This window comes from Mugil cephalus, chromosome 10 (genome assembly GCF_022458985.1).
Source record: "Mugil cephalus isolate CIBA_MC_2020 chromosome 10, CIBA_Mcephalus_1.1, whole genome shotgun sequence".
Lineage (NCBI taxonomy): Eukaryota > Metazoa > Chordata > Actinopteri > Mugiliformes > Mugilidae > Mugil > Mugil cephalus.
In genome coordinates this window covers 17,262,044-17,282,698 of record NC_061779.1, presented here as the reverse complement: position 1 = coordinate 17,282,698, position 20,655 = coordinate 17,262,044, and the positions used below count along the sequence as shown (strand labels likewise).

The window sequence follows — 20,655 nt, the reverse complement described above, 5'->3', positions numbered from 1 at the left end:
TCAGTCTCTGGAGCGCTTATCTGGCTCTCCATCTGTAGTAGATTTGGTGACACGAGGAGCACAGAGGGAGAGAAAACACTTGAAGCCCCCACCCCATCCCTTCCAAACCCGGTACAAAAGTACTCCTCTTGTTTTCTGGCTGGTGGGAGAGGCACACAGCATGAATAATTAACAAGGGACAAACAATAACTATCAGCCCCCTATCTCAAAGTTGCCGCTTATCTGTTGCTTGAACAGGGGTTGGTATCAGTGCTGGCAAAAATAACATTACTGTATGCCTGGAACATGTTGTTCTGGGTGGTTGTTTGTTATGCTACAAAACTGATGATAACTTTTCATCTGTAAGGAAAAAAAAAAAAGATGAAAGGAGAGAGATTGACTCCCACTGTCCTTAGGATCAGTTTTACTCCAGAGAAAAGTTTGTTCTCTGCAGAAAAATCACAAAATCATCTTAAAGTAGCATTTTCATGAGCTGGCAGTGGATCTGGCCAGTTCAGTCAAACGATCTAAAATCTAAAATTGTGATGTCGGAAATGTCCTTCATAATTTACATGTAGAAGGACAGAAAAGAATTTACGAAGGAATATTTTGGTGTTTTTGCTCATGAAATAACTCATTATTTGACCATTAAAAATGTCGGATATTATTCATTTTCTCCACTTTGACTAATCAGTTGATGAATTAAGTGTTGCGGCCTCTGATCTGAAATTAATATTTAAGCTTGGCTTGATGATTTGACTTCATTTGCACAAGGCCACGTGGAAATAGAAGAAGTTTAAAAACTGAAATAACGTTAATAATAAATGATGTGGTCCACGTACCCGACTTTAAAACGGAGAATGCGCTTTTATCCAACTCTTACCATCCTGGTGTTATGACAACATTTTTGGAAATAATTGGAACTATGTTGTGTCAGAGGATCCAAACCACATCACACGCCGATCAGCCACAACATTAAATCCACTGCCAGAAGTAAATAACACTGACCATCTTAAGACAATACAGTGTTCTGATGGGAAACTTTTGGACCGTGTACCACCCACCTAGATCAGACCAAACACCTCCACCCACGCCTGACACACACACACACACACACACACACAATAACACAATAACATTCGGTTTCCAGACAATACAGGGCACCATCAGTAGATCCATGTCCATTCTCTGGTGAGTCACAACTGTTTTGGAGGCACAAGGAAGACGGACGCAATATTAGATAGGTGGTCATAATGTTATGCCTGATCAGTGTGTGTGTCTATTAAATAAACCACTTAGCTCAGCTTTGCCTTAGAGTTGGAGAAAGCAGTAGGAAAATCCCCTCCCCCCTAATTATAAGAGACACAATGCCACCAAACCACTGCTATGGATAACATAGTGGCAAACACATATTTTGTGCTTCTGAGAATATTTACCACTCCACATAGTGCAGGAGTGACAATGGTGGGAGGTAAAACAGAGACGCGCGTGTGTGTGTGTGTGTGTGCGCGCTAGAGAGTCTCCGCCCTCCGGAGCAGAGCAGGCTGCCGGAGCCGCTCAGCTTTCAGTGAGTTCAGAAAACTGTTTGCATACCAATCTCCCCCTCAACACTGCATGCTTGTCCAAACTGGGAATCGCAGATCTCGGAGCGGTGCTTTGGATTTTAACAACGCGGACGCTGCTGCTGGTCACAAATTCACCACAGTGGACATCCCGGCTGATCGACAGCCCTTTTATTTAGTTCCACCTGAACACGCGCGTCCAGCACGCTCCGCGAACAAGTCATATTTTTCACAGAGAGGAGAGGAGCAGCTTGTCAGGAGGCTTCAGGACTGGGCTGCGCTTTGAGGTAAGAAACGTGTTCGCAGGAGTGTCCCCAGATAGATATACAAATTATGTTTCTTATTCAAATTCTGTCTAAATTGCTCGTTTGATTTCGTTGAACTGCCTCAGTGAGCTGCGTTAGTATTTACAAGAAGTCAGTAAAGGGGGCATGTTGTGCGCAATGTTTGATTTTTGATCGGGCTACTTTGTTGCAGCAAGTTTTTTTTTTCCTCTCAGTAGAGGTGAAGGAACTAAATCAAAATCACAAACAAAACCACAAGCTTTTGGGAATTGTTCAAGTCCTTAATTGGGTTGTTACAGCTTGTAGAGTTGGTTGCCTTCAGGTCTCTTTTGGAATAAAACATTGACGCGCACACATGCATCCACTTGTCCCTAAACATTAAAGTAATGGTGGCGGTGTCTCATTCAGTATTGTGAGAAATCTGACAGCAGGGAGAGTCTGGAGTGATGTGTGTCAGTCTCAAAGCTGGCATCCTTCCCACGGGGGTCCAGCCCGACCCGAGGTGGCTGTCTGCAGAGATGTATGGGGTCACCAGCTGGATGCCTCGCACGGCGCTACCTTAGCTGTAGGGCGGGAGTTCACTGTCAGTTTGCATTAATCAGAGTGATGCATCATCCAAAAACACCACCTAATCCCAGTCGCTGTCACATCCAGAGACTCTAAAGAGGGGGAAACTTTTAGGACATGGTCACATGCTTTTTTTTTGCAAATCACTTGAGTACTTCACTGATAAGGTATCCGAGCAAGGCTATGGTGATTTTGTCAGAGTGAAATGTGCTGATTGAGTTGAACCCCAGCATCAGCGAAAAGTGCAGATTCAGAGCAAAAGTTTTTCCTCTGCAACCGCTGGGAATCGGACTCCAATCAGATTTTGCCCAAGGAGATTGGCTCCAAGGGACCCATTAATACGCACACGAGGGTCCAGGTGAGGGTGCTCTGCTGCTGCTGTCAAAACCAGCCCTCCGTCAGCCTCAGGCAGGCACAGTGTGTCAGGAAAGAGGAGAATCACATCGCAGCACCACCACCTCGGACCGACTGACAGCTTCTGTCATGGTTAATGAGCTGCGGCTACTATACGGCAGCGGTAAAGCTTTCTCCTTCTTTTTCCTTCTTTCCGTCTTTGTTTGCTCTTTGTGTTTTCTTTGTTTTCTTCCCACCAAACCAAATGAATAGGAGGTTGGCGGGGAGGGAAGCGCACAAACTGGTAACAGAGGCGTGTTTGTTCACCATGGTGAACATTGGCCTTGACAAAAAAAAACAAAAAAAACGCAAGAAATGAAACAGTAGTATTGATGCTTTCGGAGCAGCTGCCAACACAGATGACTAAACTCCGCCTGAAGCCTTTCTCTCTTCATTTTGACTCACGTCAGTGCTGGGAAATAGAAATCTTTGGCCGCTGATGATTTTTGGGATGTGTAAATCGCACACTACAGTTCAATTTATAAACAGGGAGGAAAGTTAAGCGGCAACAATGCGTCTCCGTTTCCTCGGTTGGGCCGTGGGGAATAGCAATTAAATGGGAGCAGGTTTGAGTGGATTCAAATCTCCACGCCGCTCCAAGCTGGTATTTATTCCACCTACAGACAGAGAACACCTGGTGCGAGGCTCATTTTAATAGTGCCTTTGATAATGTGTTGCTCTTAATCACACATCTACAACGGCGGCTATGAAACGAACAGCAAAACACATTAGCAGGGGTAGAAAGTGTGAGGTGGAAGGAGAGAGAGCCGAGACAACGTGTGGCCAGTTTACTGCTCCCGTGTCATCCAGGCCTCGGCACAGACGAGGGGGGGGGTGTGAATTTTGGTGTATGGCAGCTCCCGCTGAGAGAGACGGGAGGACTGACTTGATGCCGCCTGGCCTGACAGAGCGTCGCTCATTAAAGGCCTGAAATTAATCAGCCCGCGGTTCCGCATGGTTGGGTGTCTCAGATTTTTATTTCCTGTCCCCCTCTCGCACTTTCACTCGCTTTCCTTAATATCAGCTGATGTGCATGCAGATGAGGCCGCCGCTTGTTTGGCCAGTGATTTAGTCGATGGCCCTGAGTCTGCATCCGGGATTCATCCTGCTCCACCTTCTCCTTCCCCGCCATCCATTATACCTTCTTTCCTCTTGTCCCCATCCTTTCTCATCATCCCTTTCTTCGCTCCTTCGCTCATCCAGCCTGCAGAGCACGTCTGTATCCATATTGATGGGCTCAGAGCAGCCAAGGCACAGGGAAAACGAGGCTGGGTCATCACTCTACACTCGCTTTCCCCTGTATCAGCCCCACTACGGCAGCAGTGGTCCGTAGAGAGCCCGGAACGAAATGGAGTATCTATTGGCTCAATGAGAAAATTGCTTTTTTCGATTGCTAGAGGACCCTTCATTTAATGTGTGTGATGCAGAGGCCTCAGCCTGTAATGGGTTCAGCATCTTTGTTGTCGGGACACATGAGAAAATGAAATTTGCTTTTTTCGCTGGCAGAAATAATTTACTTTCTGAAAGGTTTATTTTTCATCAGCTGTTTAAAAGCCGCAAAGGTGTGCGTTATTACGCTGTATGTCTGCAGCGTGTTTTCTGTTGTGTCCAAGCAGGGTGGTTTGATGTTGTCTGTTTTTTTTTTTTTTTTCTTAAAGTTATGATCAAGGCCAGATCAAAGCTCTACTGATGATCTAGTCCCGGCCTAAAACTGGATTATTAACATGCGGCGTTGGTGCAAAGCCTGAATACAACTCTCTGAAATAAAACTATATATCAGGGTACTGCAAAACTGAAATTGAGGTGAATTTAAAAAGGCAAAATAGAACAAACTGTCAACTGGAAAAAAAAGTTCATATTGGTAAAGTCCACCAGTTAAAGGGGAGAAAAACATATTGTTTGTTCTCTGTGGATCACAAGTGATGAGTCCCCACTAATCATGCACGCACCAACATAGAACAAAATACTAAAGCAGCCTGACATGGTCACATATTCAGTCAGGGGGAAAGGCGTTATCTCCCAATCATTGCTTTGTATAACAATAAAGTTACTGTGTAGAATAATTTAAGGATGATGTGACCCGATCACATGTGTCTAGTGCAATGTTACTTAAGGGTGAAGCAACACTGAAACTGTGGCAGAAAGGAGAACTCGATAAATTACTTATCATTTGCTTTAAAGACTTTATTCAGATGTGTTTATCTATTTCTCCTGTGAAGACACAATTAATTTATAACTGTGTCTAGCAATGTATGCTTCAAAGCAGTGTATAGTTGTTGGCGAGTACATGAAACAAACTGCTTTATTGTGTGTTATAAACTTTTTATTAGATGTTTGTGTAACCCCCTAAAAGTCGGAGACCGGAGATATGAATCGCAACTCTGAAGGTGTCTGTGGCGGGACTTAATCCGCTGTCGAGCGTCGCTCAGTTTCAGATTAACTTTCAGCCAGATCCACACACTCGCACATTTGTGCATTCCTTTGCCCCTTGCGTGTCTCCACATGGGCCAGGAAGTAGTGAGTGACCTAAACGCGGGGCAGCTGGCAGCCCCAGAGCTCGACGCGAGCAGGAAGCCGAAGGGCCTCTCTTCCCTTTTTATCAGGAGGAAGCAGGACGGCTGTTTGTGCTCGACCCAAGAATTCTTTGTGCTTATCTTGCGTTCACCCTATTTCCCTCAATAATGGCGGTGCTGAGCAGGTAATGAGGTAAAAGGTATGTATTTGACAAGCTGTGCTCTGGAGATAGCAGACTCTCCAATGGGCTTATGGCCTGATAGGCTCTTAGTTGAAGGTGCACTCAGCCCCTTCTCGGGACGTTCAAATCTATCTTGAAATCCCCCCCTCCCCTCCCCTCCCCTCCAGCCATCTTTCCCTCTGCATAATGTTTTTTCAGGACTAATAAACCAGTTTATTCAGTTGTCCATTAAAGGCCGCCGGCGAGGATCCGCCGGTCATTACACAGAGCGAGCGCGCTCGGCAAATCCTCTGCTTCAGCCGGGAGGTTTCTTCATCACCTTGTGCTCTTTTCATCCCCCAGATGTAGTCAAAGCTCAGAGAGGGGCTTAAGCTGGCCAGGTGTCTGGGTATGTGACACAGGCCTGACATGTGCGGAGATTACCTGTCTGGCTTCAGAGAGAGTGGAGCACAACTCTGATGCACTGAAGGAGGCTTAAGGACATTACTGCCTTTGGAAAAACGTTGCACACAAGATGCAGCACACCAGTGTACACTTCGCATGTAAAAATGAAGGGAGTCATTTCTTTTTTGTTTTTGTTTTTTTGTTCGGAAGAAGAAGAACCAGTTCTAAGTTGGCACCACAGTGCCGGGTTGACTCAGTGTCGTCTCCCTGGGCTGGAGGAAGGTGGGTGCTAATCAACCAGAACCAGGGAGGAAGAGCTCGTTTTACAGACGTGTGATTGTTTTCCACACCCTCCGCCTAACACTGGGGCTTTTTTACTAATATTGAAACCCTTTTTATATTCTCGCCTTGTTTTTATTTATTTATATTTTTGCATCATGAATTTTGATAAAACTCCGCATGATTCAGCTTCCTATACAAATGGAGGATTGTGCACTGCTTATGAATCAATGTGAGGGCGAGACGTGTTTTGCGAATGAACAAAAACTGCATTATTCAGAGTATATAATAAATGTGAGTAGACTCCATCTTAAGACTGGAGCGTCCCTTCTCCATTTTGTGAAACGTTACAGGTGTCGACTAGTGATCGGTGCCAGTGATGTGTTTTGAAATATTTGGCGTACAAGTGAGCGTCGGGACGTGCAAGTCAGAACTGAAACAACTTCTTCATGTCCTGATGTTTTTGATTAATGGACTGATATCATTTCAACTTCCAGCTTCTCTGTTGGGAGGTTTTGCTGCTGTCATTGTGAATGAACTGGATTTTCTGGATTGCCTTTAGGGAAGCGTGATCTGTGCTCTTCACTCAGTGCGTTTACGTGCACGTGAAAAAAAAAGAAGGAATTATTGCCTTAATCGGACTATAACAGGAGAACTTAAGTGCATGTAAACGCGTTACTCCGATTAAAATCGTTCTCATTGTCCGATCTGGACACCCAGATAATGCGATTGAATCAGAGTTTTCATCGGGTAATGCGTGTGCGCATGCTCCACCACCATGCTCCCCCACCGTGTGACCCCAGAACAAAAACATCCAAGAAAGCCAATCACAGAAGAAGAAGAAGAGAAACTGAGCCGTCTGAGGGATAGCACAGATCTTACCTGCACCAGAAGTAGCGCGAACATTATGTAGAAAAATTAAAAAATGTACTATTATCCGTCTGGTTGTTGTTTGAAACGCCGGTCTGCCGCACGAACGACTCTTGTTTATTATATCACGTAATAGGTCAACCGGAAATTGGGCCGTATTAACGTGGTATTATCCCACTGAAAAGACACGTATCGCCACCTAGTGTGGAAGAGGAGAACAGTTATTCGATTTTCTTGCGCTGCATGTAAACTGGGACAAGGGCTGTAGTGAGAAAGTCGAATTTTGAGCATAGCTCAATTAAGCAACGCACTGACTGTTTTCTGACATTATACTCACAAAAAAAAGTAATTACCTGAGGAGCCCAAATATGCATCAGCAACATACGGCTATAGCGGCAACTCATTTTCTACACGGCCCTTCTAAGATGTTTACGTGAACTTTTGCAGCTGTGATGAAATCGCACTGCAGCATAGAAACCCCAGCATTTCATTTCTGAGTCTGTACTGTACTCCAGCTTTTGAGTTTTTGAGGATGGTACTGTGCCTGCTGAGCTCTGCGCAGATCTGTTTTTAAAGCCTCTCCCTGTGACTCATTGGGCCTAATGGTTCTCTCATCTCCTGACTCAGGCATTTTTCTGATGAAATGGGACTTTGTCCCAGCTTCTGGTCTTTCTCTTTTACTGTTGCCTCAGCCACAACTGTGTCCCAGCTCTCCTCATCTCCAGTCCCCGTTCTCCCTCTCTGCTCCCAAGTTCTTCCCTTTTGAGCGCTCCTCTTTACAAGTTTCTAGAATAAGAGAATAAAGCGTTGCACGGGTCCCTTATTAGTCATGGGAGGCTTTTATAATGTGGCCTGTTTTTTTTTTTTTTTTTTTTTAATATATATATACGTATTCAGCTCTGTGTTTTGTTTCCTCTGCCCACAGGGGATCTGAACACTCCTTTAAATATCCTTATTTTTATTTTTGGTCGCTGACGGTGGGCCACGCATTATAATGTAATAAAATAATTACTATTCACAAACACACTTGCTCATGCCACAAATTGATTTGGTAATTCCGAGTGTGCAAGTAATTGTAGGGATGGACAGTATGTTGTTAATGATGACCCAGATAATTAGGCCATTATCACTGTTAACAAATTAAATGCATGTTAGACCTGGATGTCAACTCATTAACTCACTCCGCGTCATTTAGTTTACTACCGGACGACGTGATATGAAGCTCACCCGGTGCAGTTGGGTCAGATTCATAGCCACAGGGAGGACGGTTGGTTGGTATATATGACGCAGTCCTGCTTGCTGTCTCGGCTTTTCCAGCGTGGCTGAATTACAGAGTGCCTCTTGGAGATTTATTTTCAGCATGATTTGGGTTCGCGTCTCCGTCTGTTAATAACACTTTGCCGTTCCAGTCGGTGATAACCGTACAAACCTCAAATGCACAAACACAAACGTACACGGAGCTCTCCCACACACACCCCTGCACCCGGGTGCTGCCTGCAAAACTCAACTGGAAGCGGTGCTGTTTTATGTATTCGCTGCGTGTGGATCTCGTGTGTGCCCGAATCTAGGCTAAATGTTTCACATTCAGCCAGTAAACACGGCACAGAAAAGCCTTATCTAAGCAGGGATTTCTTTGTTTTAGCTTGAAAGGGAATGTTGTAAACTTCGGCAGATGTAACTGGGCTAATGCGATTCTCTTTTCTTTTTTTCTTTCTTTCTTCGCAAACCGATAATGTGCATTTATATTCACATTTGGTGCCGACGGGAGCGCGTTTGAGAAAGGCCAAACGATTTCTTTCCTCTTGGCTGGCTGCTTTTTGCTGCCTTTGAAGCCCACACACCTTGTCCGCAGCAATGCTCCCTGCGGGATAACAAGCAAGCTTATAGTTCCTCCCACAGGGCGCGACTAGCCACGGGTCTATTAGACATATGGGCTCCTTGTCAGCCTCCGCAGCATCAAGGGGGACAGATCAGTGTTTGATTAAAAAAAAAAAGAAAAAAAAAAAAAGATCCACAGCGGTTTACTTGTTCTACCTGGGGGAAGGGGCTGGCTAATGATCTCTCTCCTGCCAGGATCACAAGCCTCTGAGATAGACGCTTTAGTTTCACTACCGCTTGTTAAAGAAACAGGAACTGGAACTATATGAGCTTCTAAACAGGTTGCGATGTGTAGGTGAGGGCCATCTGTCTTTACTGATTTCTGTTTACATTTGAGGCCTCTCTTGTGATCGTGCTTTACTGCTGCGATAATGTTATCTCATCTGAGGTTGACACTCAACGGTGTGATGCAGGTGTGCTTTGTGCGTCGTTGCATGCTGGACCGTTGCTGTCATTCTAGCAATACCATAATAAAGCCAACTGAGGTTGTCAAAGCAGCGGAGGTGTGCATGAAGAATGCAGCAGTGACGGTTCCTGGACGGTCTCCCCGAATGCCCTTTGAAGTGACGAGTCTGCGTGTCTGCACGTCCTCCTCATGTCTGCCTGAATAACGGCCGCCGCCTTTTAATGGCAGGTCTAAATGTACATGTTGTAGACGGTTATTTTTACTCCTCAAATGGGAAAACAATTAGACAGCTAAGACGGAGCGCTTCACTTCCTCATGATTTTTTGATGCCGCTTTATGAAATTTTTAACCCGCTGCCACTTTAAAAGCGCGGCTCTCGAGACGGCATTCACGGGTCAGCGCACTAAAACGCAGCTTCTGTCCTCTGGGCAAACAGTCGGTCAATGCCGGCTGATGCGCTGCAGCCACATGCAAACCTCGCCGTCAGTTTCAGAGGGAATGTGCAGCGTTTGCCGTCTTTCCTCAAGGGGTTCTTAACAAATTGAGGTTTTCCTAAGAAGCTCAAAAATAAATAAATCTTTTTGGGCAAAGGAGCTATTTTCTGCTCTGTAAAATTTCTTTCTACTAATAGTTATTAAGGGAAACACAGGCAAACCATGAAGCATAATTCCTTTTTCTTTCTTAATCCGTAACTGGCTGCATCTTCTTTTCTTTGAAGCTTAGGGGGGAAAAGGAGAATCCTCTGAATAGGAAAGCTAGCCACTGTTTAACCATCTGAAGTGTATTAAAGGAGCCTGATATTTTCATGAAAACGCGTGTGTTCTGACTCTAGAACCCCGGGATCACCTCCACATGTGTTCGTCAGAGATAGCGCGGGCACGGCAGGTGTTTGCGGTATGTGAAATTAAATTGGCTGCAGTCTTTCTTGATTTAAAAGAAAAAAGAAAAAAAAAAGGTGCACAGACGCTCCTTTTCGGGTGATGTTGGCTGGCCTCCCGATGATTTGTCACCTGTTCCACGTCGGGACGTCAGTGCCAGCCGAGGAGTCGTCCAATCTCGACCACCTGGTTGAAAAAGAAAAAGAAAAAAAAGTGTAAAGTGTTTGAGAGCATAACTGACAGCCCGGGCACTTCTCCAAGGGGTTTACACCCCGGAGAAACGGGCCCAGATCATCTTTCTCGATAACACTTGGCAGGAGGCAGATCCCATATGAAAGGCCTCGGCACTAATGTCGAAGCCAAAGTAATTTTGCGGGTGTCTGTGAAAACCCCTGGATGTGTAGCGTTTCTCTTCTGGCTTTTATGTGTCACATCTTACAATAAAAAATGAATATAATAACAGAAAAAAAAAATATCATCCATCTCTTTGACTGGTGGCTCCAAACTGCTGCTTTATGTGGACAGATGAAAAAAAAAAAAAAGCTTTTATTTTTTCAGTCACCGGACATGATCTCATTTGATCTCACCGCATTAAAATGATTCACAAAAGAAACAATAAAGGAGGAGAAAGCCAACGTGGTGAGCAATTATCAAAACCACTTTTGCTTATCTCTGCAGCAGGCAGTTTGGAAATGGACACGCTGTTTTTTTTTTTTGTTTTTTTTTTTATTTAATAAGGAACAGATGTCCCCTGCTCAGAATATCCGTGGGTGTGCTTCCATACATTTACCATATCTAGAGAAACTGTCCAGTCTATAGTGTGAGCTTCCAGAACAGCCCCATCAGATATTTGGCCGGCTCTTCCTGTCTGTATATTTATTCTGCCGCTTTTGGCTGGGATCAAGTCTGTTCTGCGCCCAAGAAGCTTTGCAGACAGCTGGAGACTTTCAAAAGTTAAAAAACAAAAAAAACGCTTAATATCGCCTACTGCAACTTCGCAGCTCATTATGCTGAATCTCATCTGTAATCTCCCTCTGCTTTTGTTCTTATCATCGCCATTTGGTGGCTGGTATCAACGCGAAGTCTCATGCCGTGAAAATTAATGAGTTGCATTTTCTTTTTCTTGTTTAGGCTCGTTTGTTATCTGTGATTGTGTTTATGGATTGTGCATTTTTTTTGTATAATGGATTCCTGGATACCTGTCTTTATAGACTGCAACGTTAATTAATCAGTGGCAGTTTGATATGGAAGTTATAAAAGATGTGAAATGCTGAGTGACAAATAATCAACGCAGTTGTTGTGTTTCATAAGGCTGCGCATCTCCGCTACAAGTGCAGCACTTTTACATCTGAGTGCACTTTCAACTCAAGTCTCAAGCGAAAGTTTAAATAAGCAGAAGGGCCGTAATGTGATTCGCCATAAATACCCCAGCTGTGGTCACTCCTGTGGTCCTGTTAGAGAAGCAGAGAGGCCTAAATGGACTGTTTATTTATAACTATTAGTCTGTGGTGGGCTGATGGAGATGCTCTACCTCGGCTAAGGCTGCAGTGCACGCTTTGGCACGTTACTCCCAATTTCATCACCACCCCCCCAATTAATACTCAAGACGGCATCTGCTCAAGCATGACAACTGTCACCAGCTCCCTGGTTCACTCCGGCTCGAGGTGGGACAGTTGAACGTTGCTGTTCTGAACATATTATCTGCTCGCGCTCCGTGAGCAGGTTTATAGCGAAGCCTCTGCGTTATAATTTTCGCCGCTCTGTGTGTCTTGAGTCGTAAATCAAAACCAATAATCTTACGATAGGTTTGACCTCGCCATGTTGCCTGTGTTCCTGTGACCGCATTCATCCCCATGCAGTTGTGTCAGATCCATCATGTTTTGTGGTATAAACCTATTGACCTGTGTTTCTTCAGGGACTTAATCTTGGAGCCTCTCCAGGCAGCTCAGTTTCCATCCTCTCCCCATCTTTCCTCTCCCTCTCCCCCATAAATCAATGTGATGTAATTGCATAAACTCCCTTTCCCACAGCTCCGGCCTGTAGGCAAACGTACTCTCAGAGAGAGAAAGTGTTTCAGTGTGGCCGGTTAACCTTAGCCTCCCGGTTCCCACAATTGTGATGTCCCTGGCTTGTGAAAGTTGTATTCCGAACCTTTTCATATCCCTGTTTGCTGAGTCTCTTTCGTTATGTGATGTTTGATGTTTTATGCATTGTTTTTCCAAGCAGCGGGGCTGTGGAAGTGAACTTTCTCACAACTGGTACTGACTGTTTACATCTGGCTAATACACACTAAGCTCAGCAGATTAAATCTCATTTCTCTGAGTGCTTTTTGTGTTGAGCCAAGCATGATTTCTCCTGACGTCTCCCCGCTAGTGGCTCCCTCAGCCCGTAGAAGGAATGTTTCTAAAAGCACTCCTGCATTTTCACGAGATTGAAGCATGGAAAGTGTCCAACCCCCTCCCTCCCCACCCCACCCCTCACCCCCGCCACACTTTTTTTTTTTTTTTCCACATTTCAGTCACTTCCCGGCGTCCTCTTGGGCAGGATATCTCCTCAAAGGATATCTGTCGGCTTTTTTGTCCAGGGAGCATGGAGCTCAGAGTGAACTGGTGTGGAAAGGAGTGTATCTTCAGGTTTTGGAGTGGGCAGAAATCTTACTTTGCCCTTGTTTCATCACTTTTCCGCCGCTCCCGTAATCCTCCCACCATCACTCACCCTCTTGCTCCGCTGAGGAACACAAGTGATAAAACCCATTTTTTGCCCCTCATGCTGAAACACATTTCAGGCTATTTGGCCATTAGTGCAGGGCATATTTGACAGTGTGAGAGACAAAAAGCATGAGTCATTTTCTCTGCCCCCTCTCTCTCTCTCTCTCTCTCTCTCTCTGATGTCGTGAGTTTGTCACAGCTTGTTACCTGCTGCTTGTTACCGCTGCCACCGCACACTGCCTGACACGGATGGCGGGATTCGGAGGGATTTGGGGGTCCTCTGGCATATGTGCGGCTTTATGAGGAGATCCCAGTGTGTGAGCCTCCGCGCCGAGGAAATGATCCAGATGCAAAGCTTCTGGCTCTCATAACCCAGTGGGACACCTGCCCTGCTGCTCCCGTGCACACCCCCAAAAACAATCCACAGAGGCTTACGTCTCTAAAACATGCTGCTGCATATTGATTCTCTGTGCACACATGAAGCCTCAGTGTTCACTGTTTTTAAATGTTTACGGGTCAATTTATGGGTTTTAGTCGAAGAGAATTGCAGTGACAGAAAATTGCAGATTTCTTTCTCTGTTGAATCTTTAGATTGCTATGGCACAACATCATTAGCCGGCCCTCTTAGCTTGTATTTGTAAGCAGAATGGGGGAAACAAATTCCCAGTTAATGCTAATTGCCTGGTCTGATACATGTGTGCGTTTGTTTCCATTTGGGGGATTATAAATTATACTGACCTTCCTTAATTGAGCTCCAGAAATATATTTTAGCATGCACATAATTATCTGTGTATCTGTACAACATCAAAACATTTCTTCCCGATGTGTCTGAGCGCCTTCGTGTTTGTGTCAAACCTAAAGCAACGTGAGCAGCTAATGCTCGCGTTACTGCGGCAGTTAACGTTGTCATGTCTGGCCTGTAAAATCCAAAATGCCACCAGACCTGCTCGGATGTAAACAGGGTAGATATCCTGCAGTCTTCCCCCGTGTTTATTTATACTTTTGTCTTGTAATGTGACCCACATGTTTGCGCGTTAACAAGCGCAAATGTGCGCGGCGTTTCAATTCAGCCTTCACACAGTGTCTTTACCTCGTTCTCAACATGCAAAACAACGTTTCCGCGCTTCAGACGCGTCGAGTAAATATCAATCATGGGCGCTCATCATCCGAACGATGTGTGAATATAGTAGTAATCTTCTCTGGGTGTGTTCGGCAATGTATGCAGTGAAAACCATTAGCGATTGGAAGCAGACGTAGTCCTCAGATTTGAGGCAGAACTGATGTTGTAACTTCCAGGCGCCAGTCCAAGTGTCCTTTTTTTTATTGGGATTTGTATTTTATACTAATTCTACTAGTGCCAAAGTTTTTGTTTTTATTCACGCTGCAATGTGATGTATGACAGAGTGACCTTGGAACAAAAGCCGCGCACTTGCACAGCCTGTCGGGCATGTAAACATTCCAGCAGAAGAGTTTTGCTCAAAGACCTTCCACTGGTTTTAATCAGGAAAATAAGTCGCATCTGGTCCCACTGAACAAGCTATCCATCCACTTCCGCTTCTTATGTATTGTGATGTTTTCCACATTGTGTTGTCAGCACTCTTCATCAATATTCAAGTCTTAAACTGACAGGAGGTTCAAGGTGGGGGCACATTAACCCCATTACATCTAATGTTACAGGTAAAAGACATTTTTTTTGTTTTTTTTTTTGTTGTTTTTTTTTTCTGCTAAGGACTGATCATCGATCGCTATGGTGTTCTTTGTTACAGAATCTGATTCCAGAAAACATACAGGAAAACCTACTGCTCTGTGGTATTTTAGCAAGATTTAAATGAGGCCTAGAAATGGTTTCCAGATGTTGGTTTGACTTATAGGACAACAGTGGTGCCATATTTTTAAATCCAGCCTCTTATGGAAAAAATCACACAAGATAACATACGGTATGTTTTAGTAATATCTACCTATCTGTGTGTGTGTGGTGTGTGTGTGTGTGTGTGTGTGTGTGTGTGTGCTCTAAATTAGGTGCTTCTCTGACAATTTATCATTAATATTATTAAGTATTATAAACTTGTTCTCGTATTCAATAAATTACCCAAGTAAAATGACAAAATCTGTTTGGGTTTTCTTGACCAGATGAGACAAACAGTTTAAAGACGTTTGAAATTTTGTTTAGATATTTCAGCGAGACACAAAGACGTTTTTTAAACCACTTCATTCCAAGTAACCGATAAATCATTTCTCATACGAAGAAGTTCTCATCACTGCACAAACACTTCCATAAGGTTATGTTAGTCTCCTGTCAGTCTGCTAATCTGAACTGGTTTGTTTCCTTTTTTTTTGTTTTTTGCACCAGTTCAGTTGAGGAAACCATCTTGAGAGAAGACTATGCAAACATCCTCTGTGTTTAGGCAGCCTGCATCTTCATTTCATGTCTGAGCTGGAAGCTCTCTGAGCTCTGGGCTGCACCACTCCCAGGCTTTACCCAGTTCAGGATTTAACTGGGATGGAAATGGTTATCATGTGGTTGTTCGACAGCCAGCACGGCCTGTGGGTGGAGGAGTCGTTGAACAAGCTGGGTTTAGCAGCCCCAGCCCCCCTGTGTGTGTAGTAATGAACTCTTACCTTGCCTTGGAAGGCTGCACTGCTGGTATCCTTGCTGTGTTTTTGTAACCCTCACTAAAAAAGCCCTGCTCTTAATTGAGTCCCGTGGGTCCCGAGTGCTCAGTATTCACAGCCTTTCCTGTCCCTCGCACTGATCCTCCCCCTCTCCCAACCTTAGCCCCATCATCCCAATTCGACAGGTCTTTCCTCTTTAATCGCTTGACTTCAAAGCAGCATTGTGATGCACCTCGGGCCCCTGGCTCCTCTGAGACACGGGGCTAGCCTTTGGGGCCTGGGAAGTAGGGTGAAAGTGTGGCGATGTACGAGTTGGACAGGCATGGGTTAAAGAAAATAACAACAAGTAGCTCTGCTGCTGGTCTTCATCACATTCTCACTAGACAGAAGTTGGCGTTGTGTAATTATAGAAGTGCTTGTTTGAAAGGCTCTGTGTAAAAACACTTGTCACTGTTTCTTTGATGAGGGCGTCTTTGTAGAGGTGAGAGATACAAGCTGCTGCACAGAGAAGAGGCCTGGTTAATGTTTGTCACGGGCTTAAAAAAAAAGAGGTGGACATGGTGTCGTCTCTCATTAGCATTCAAATGCAACTCTTTTCCACGAGCGTACCGCTGATCAGGTTTCTGTTTAACTCAAAACAATTAACACTGAGAAAAACGAAAACTGCCTAATGAGTTCAGTCTGCGTCTTTTAGCTGGAATAATTGCGCTCTCCAAATCTGTGGATACCCTCTTGTCTGGCGTGTAACCCCCTAGAGCACCTAGCGTAGTTCGGAGAACAAAAGAAACGGTTGTTTTTGCTGTGGCCAGAGAAGGAAGAGTAAGTGATTAGCTGTGTGATGCCCTCTGATCAGGGTGGGGATTGTTTCTCCATCGCGGTGTTTTATCCTTATCTCTGGTGGTTGACTCACACTGTTAGATCAATAAATCCAGATGGAGTATAGCGATGATTCTGCTTCAGCGCTGCCCTCGTTAAAGCAGACGTTCAGGAGATAAATGGCTCCCGGCAAGTGCCCTCTTTCTCATTTCTATAATATTAGAGCATGATGTACACGGGTTGGACGTTGGTTAGAGATCACCAGAGCGACATGATATCCGGAGCTGTAGATTTTTCCTTCTGTTGATAAAAGGTTTCATTCAGAGTGTGAACGGCCACACTGGACAACATTCGGAGTTGCCTCTGAAACTCCCAAGGTTGTGTCAACACCAGCAAGAAGTGAAGGTCAAACCAAGCTGCGAAGTGACTGTCGCTTCCTGCGTTGTTTTCCTCTCTGCTTCCTGCCCCCAGAGGAAGTGGCGATGATCGGACTCGCTGCTGTGCTCTGACCTCTGACATTTCAGTCAAGGTGTCAAGGTTTCCTGTCAGATCTGCAGGATGAAGTCACTCGTTCAGATGGTGAGAAAACACAAATGACTTGTGTCAATAGTGCATGTGGGCTGCGTGCTCGTGCTCATTCACCAAGTTGCTCGATCTCTTCTGAAGACGAGAATGTTTGTGGATGGCCACACTCAGTGGCCGGGTCTACAAACAGGCCTGCCATCATAGACTGGACAAAGAATCATGGCTTTCAGGCTCTTTTATTTCAGATGTGTCCATTCCACTTCCATGTAGTATTTGTTTTAGGTAGTGTGTCATTTGCGACAGGTTAGGGTTGTTTCAAACGGCAAGTTGTACATTCAACAGAAATGATAGCAAATTTTGAGCTATTGCTACCTGTCACATTATCAGGTACCAGATCATAGACTAAATTAACCCAGTAAACTGAATCACACATCAGTCATCTTTTTCACAAGTTGTGGTTGCAGTCCCTCCACTGAATAGCCAAGATGGCCGTCATTGAGAATGAGTGTGTCCATCATTTCATACTCAACTTTTGATTACATACATCGATCGGGCATACCATGCCTGTCAACAGGATGGTGTTAGTGGGTGGCCTTTGGGTCCTATGGTGGATGGGAGGGGCCTCTGTGGATCAGGCTGGTTCCAGTATATCCCACAGATATTTGATCAGTGTTTTTGTGTTGTTCACTGTTTGTGTGTGTGTGTGTGTGTGTGTCTGTGTCAGGCTGCATCCTGCAACCTGCAAGGACTGTCATTGCTATGGGGTGGGGGTGCCTGGTCTGGTCTAGGTGGGTGGTCTAGTAACATCCGCATGAATGCCAGGCCCAAAAGTTTCCCAGCAGAACACTGCATTGTCACAAGATGGTCAATGTTACTTATTTACTTACTTGCCAGTGATTTTAATGATGCGTCTTATGTGTGTGGGGAGTCATGTGCACAGTTCTTGTGAATACATATGTGAACCCAAAATAGAAAAAAAAAAAAAAAATGGAAATAGTAGAGCTGTTTGAGACACAGCAAGGAGGATACAGACAGAAGCACATACTATAATTTATAGTGTGCAGCTGACTTACAGTCAAGATAGATGTTGATGATGCAATAATATTGTCAGAGTCTGAAATATCAGCAGAGGCTAATCAATTAGTGGCCGCCTTGATGCTTAAATTGCTCACAGTGCCCGTGAGCATAAATGTCAAAGACGTACTGGCTGGAGAGATTTATTTAAAAGGAAATCCATTGAGCGGATGTAGATGAAACCTTTTCTCTAGTGTTGAGTCGTTCGGCGCTTTGTTGGACCCGCAGTGGCCTGGCCTTTCTAGTCCCCCCTTGAGGGTGCGTCCTATTGTTGTGCTTTCTCAGCCGCCTGCGCTGATCTCTCTTCGCACCCCCATAACCGATTCAATGAGGCTCTCCGATCCTATTGGTGCTCCACTTTCCCATGAAAAGGTTTCCATGGAAACCAAAAAATAATGCAGACCCTCAACACTGTTGCTCTACACCAGCTAATAGCTCTCTAAACAGTGGTTCAAAAGAGACTACCTCTGCAACAGGCTTCAGGATGAAATTTGACCACTCCGCTGCTCAGTGATAGATTATAGGTTCACAATGATGACAATTACATACATATCTGCTGCTGGAGTAACGTACTGCAATGGCAGGAAAGGGAATGCATCACCTGGGCTTATTTTAGCTAAAATATACGGTTCGTTTGTGTAAATTACCCTCTCAACAAGTTGCGTATCATCTGTTTCGTGCGTGTTTAGCCACATTGGACGTATTATTGATTTCCTGAGTGTGCTGCTTTGTTTTGACCATTGCATCTCCCCGCATTTTTCCTTCACCAGGGCTTTGATCGCCTTTTCCAGATGTAATCAGAGCCCTGTATTCTTTATGGGGGAGGTTGTGCTGCTCCCACTGTCAGTTGGGTTTTGTGTCCCGGTGAAGCTGATGTCTGCTGGCAATATGGTGTGTCGGCGGGATGATGTGGCTGGCTCTATCAGCCAGAATACTCCTGGGATATTCTCCAACCCCAGTCCCTGTCAGATTGAGAATACCCTGCCCGTATTTCACCATCTAATGTGGAAAGAGCTGCGTGCTGTTCGTGTCTTCGTCGGCTGCTCTTGCCACATTTGATGCTGTAGTTGTCAGTGCCAGTGCTTTGAAACTGCTCCAAAGTATTGTCAGTCAAAACTGTGCTGCTGACTATTTTTGCACATCGAGGCTGGAAAACCAGCAGTTTAATTGGCTCTCATTGCTATATCGTTATTTTCAGCTGGGAGACAGTTGTAGCAAAGCAGTTTAGGAACAGGGAAAAGTTTAAAGCATTTACGCTCATTAGACTCACTCGGTTGAAGATATAGCTTGCATTGACAAGCCAAAAATGTGTGGTTAAAAAAGCGAGGTATTCTCCTTCCAGTGAATAATGCATTAGTTCAGATGCTCACCAAGGTCAAGACAGAAGCTCTGTGAGAACACTGCAGAGTCTTGGGGTTTCTAATAACGGATAATTAACCAAGTGAGAAGGTACACAGACTCTATTACCTCGAGGCACTTATTAAAATTTCACCTGCCCAGAACGTGGATCAGGACGGCTACTATCATGCGTTTTGTTCTGTCCCTGCTAATTTCGCCGAACATCTGAGGAGTGAAATATTCACACAGATAAAAACACTGTTGCAGTCTTAGATTAGCGCGCTGCTGGGAGCGAGCGCTTCATAAATAATAAATGCAAACTTGGTCATTTTAAGTGTCCCAGAAATATATTTTCTGTGTTTCTCGAGTTCCATGTCTCATTCTGCTTGAATAAATTACACACATAAAGACAAATGTGCTGCTTTTTTTTTTTCTTTTCTCCTTGCGGCTGCATCACTGTTTATCCGTCTCATTAGCTCAGTCTTGACCTGTGCTTCTACTTCTGTGCTTCTGTCCAACAGCCCATGAAAACAGGAGAGGAGAGAAAAGCAGAAGAAGTCAACAGCTTCACCTGAACAAAGACAACCATCAAGCAGTTACAGATGGTACGGTGATGTTTTATCTACAGATTTCCATATCGCTCGGTGATATAATCCTGTGTGAATCATGTTTTTGCCCTCAGCATCTGGAATGTGTGGGTGTTGCATGAATGATTTCCAGCAAGTCCAACAGTGAATCCACACATATGTTAAATCGGTCAGAGAAACTGCAGAGAGAGCTTTGTTGACAGACTCTATTCAGTGAGATGCTGACAGCAGAGGCGTAAAGCCATTGTCACCGTCAACAGGAGGCGCGGTGCTAGAGCGAGAGCCGGTGCGTGAAGCCGGGCCTGCGAACGTGCAGACAAGTGCTTTTGTCCCTTTTACCGTAACAGCAGGTCTGCACTGGTCTTTGTTAGCCTCTGATTTGCATTGGCATTTGTAACATTAGTATTCCGGGCACGGCTGAGCAGCAGACGTGTATAGATTGAAAGGTTAAAGGGGAGTTTAGACCCAGACACATCAGCTGTAATCAGTCGTAGCACATAACCATAAAAGCAGCCAGCCAGACAAGTCAGTGCGATACATGTGCAAGCGCCATGTAAGATTATGACCAGATTCTTGAGTTATTTTAAATTTCAGAAGCACTGGTGTGAATCTCAGTTTAGGTATTATGCTCATTCAGTTGGTTAACTCGGTGACCCTGTTGTTTAGAAGGACGGATGGGCTTAGGCGGAGACGAGAAAAAAGGCCAAATTACAAAAATAAACATACAGTATGTCACAATTCCCTTTTTCACTGAGGTATTTTTCCAATTGTACTCACTGTACAATAAAAACTCGACCCTGATCTTGGAAACAACAAAAC

At 44.7% G+C, this 20,655-nt stretch overlaps 1 protein-coding gene across 1 annotated transcript in view; it reads left to right on the top strand.

Annotated features, from left to right (window-relative positions):
- The first annotated feature begins 1,516 nt into the window (after positions 1-1,516).
- Positions 1,517-20,655, top strand: part of tspan18b (tetraspanin 18b) — a 31,289-nt gene continuing 12,150 nt past the window's right edge. The window contains exons 1-2 of the mRNA XM_047597179.1: positions 1,517-1,828; positions 19,771-19,854. Of these exons, the coding sequence (XP_047453135.1) occupies positions 19,852-19,854 (3 nt within the window). The 5' untranslated portion in view covers positions 1,517-1,828; positions 19,771-19,851. The remainder of the gene's footprint in view (positions 1,829-19,770; positions 19,855-20,655) is intronic.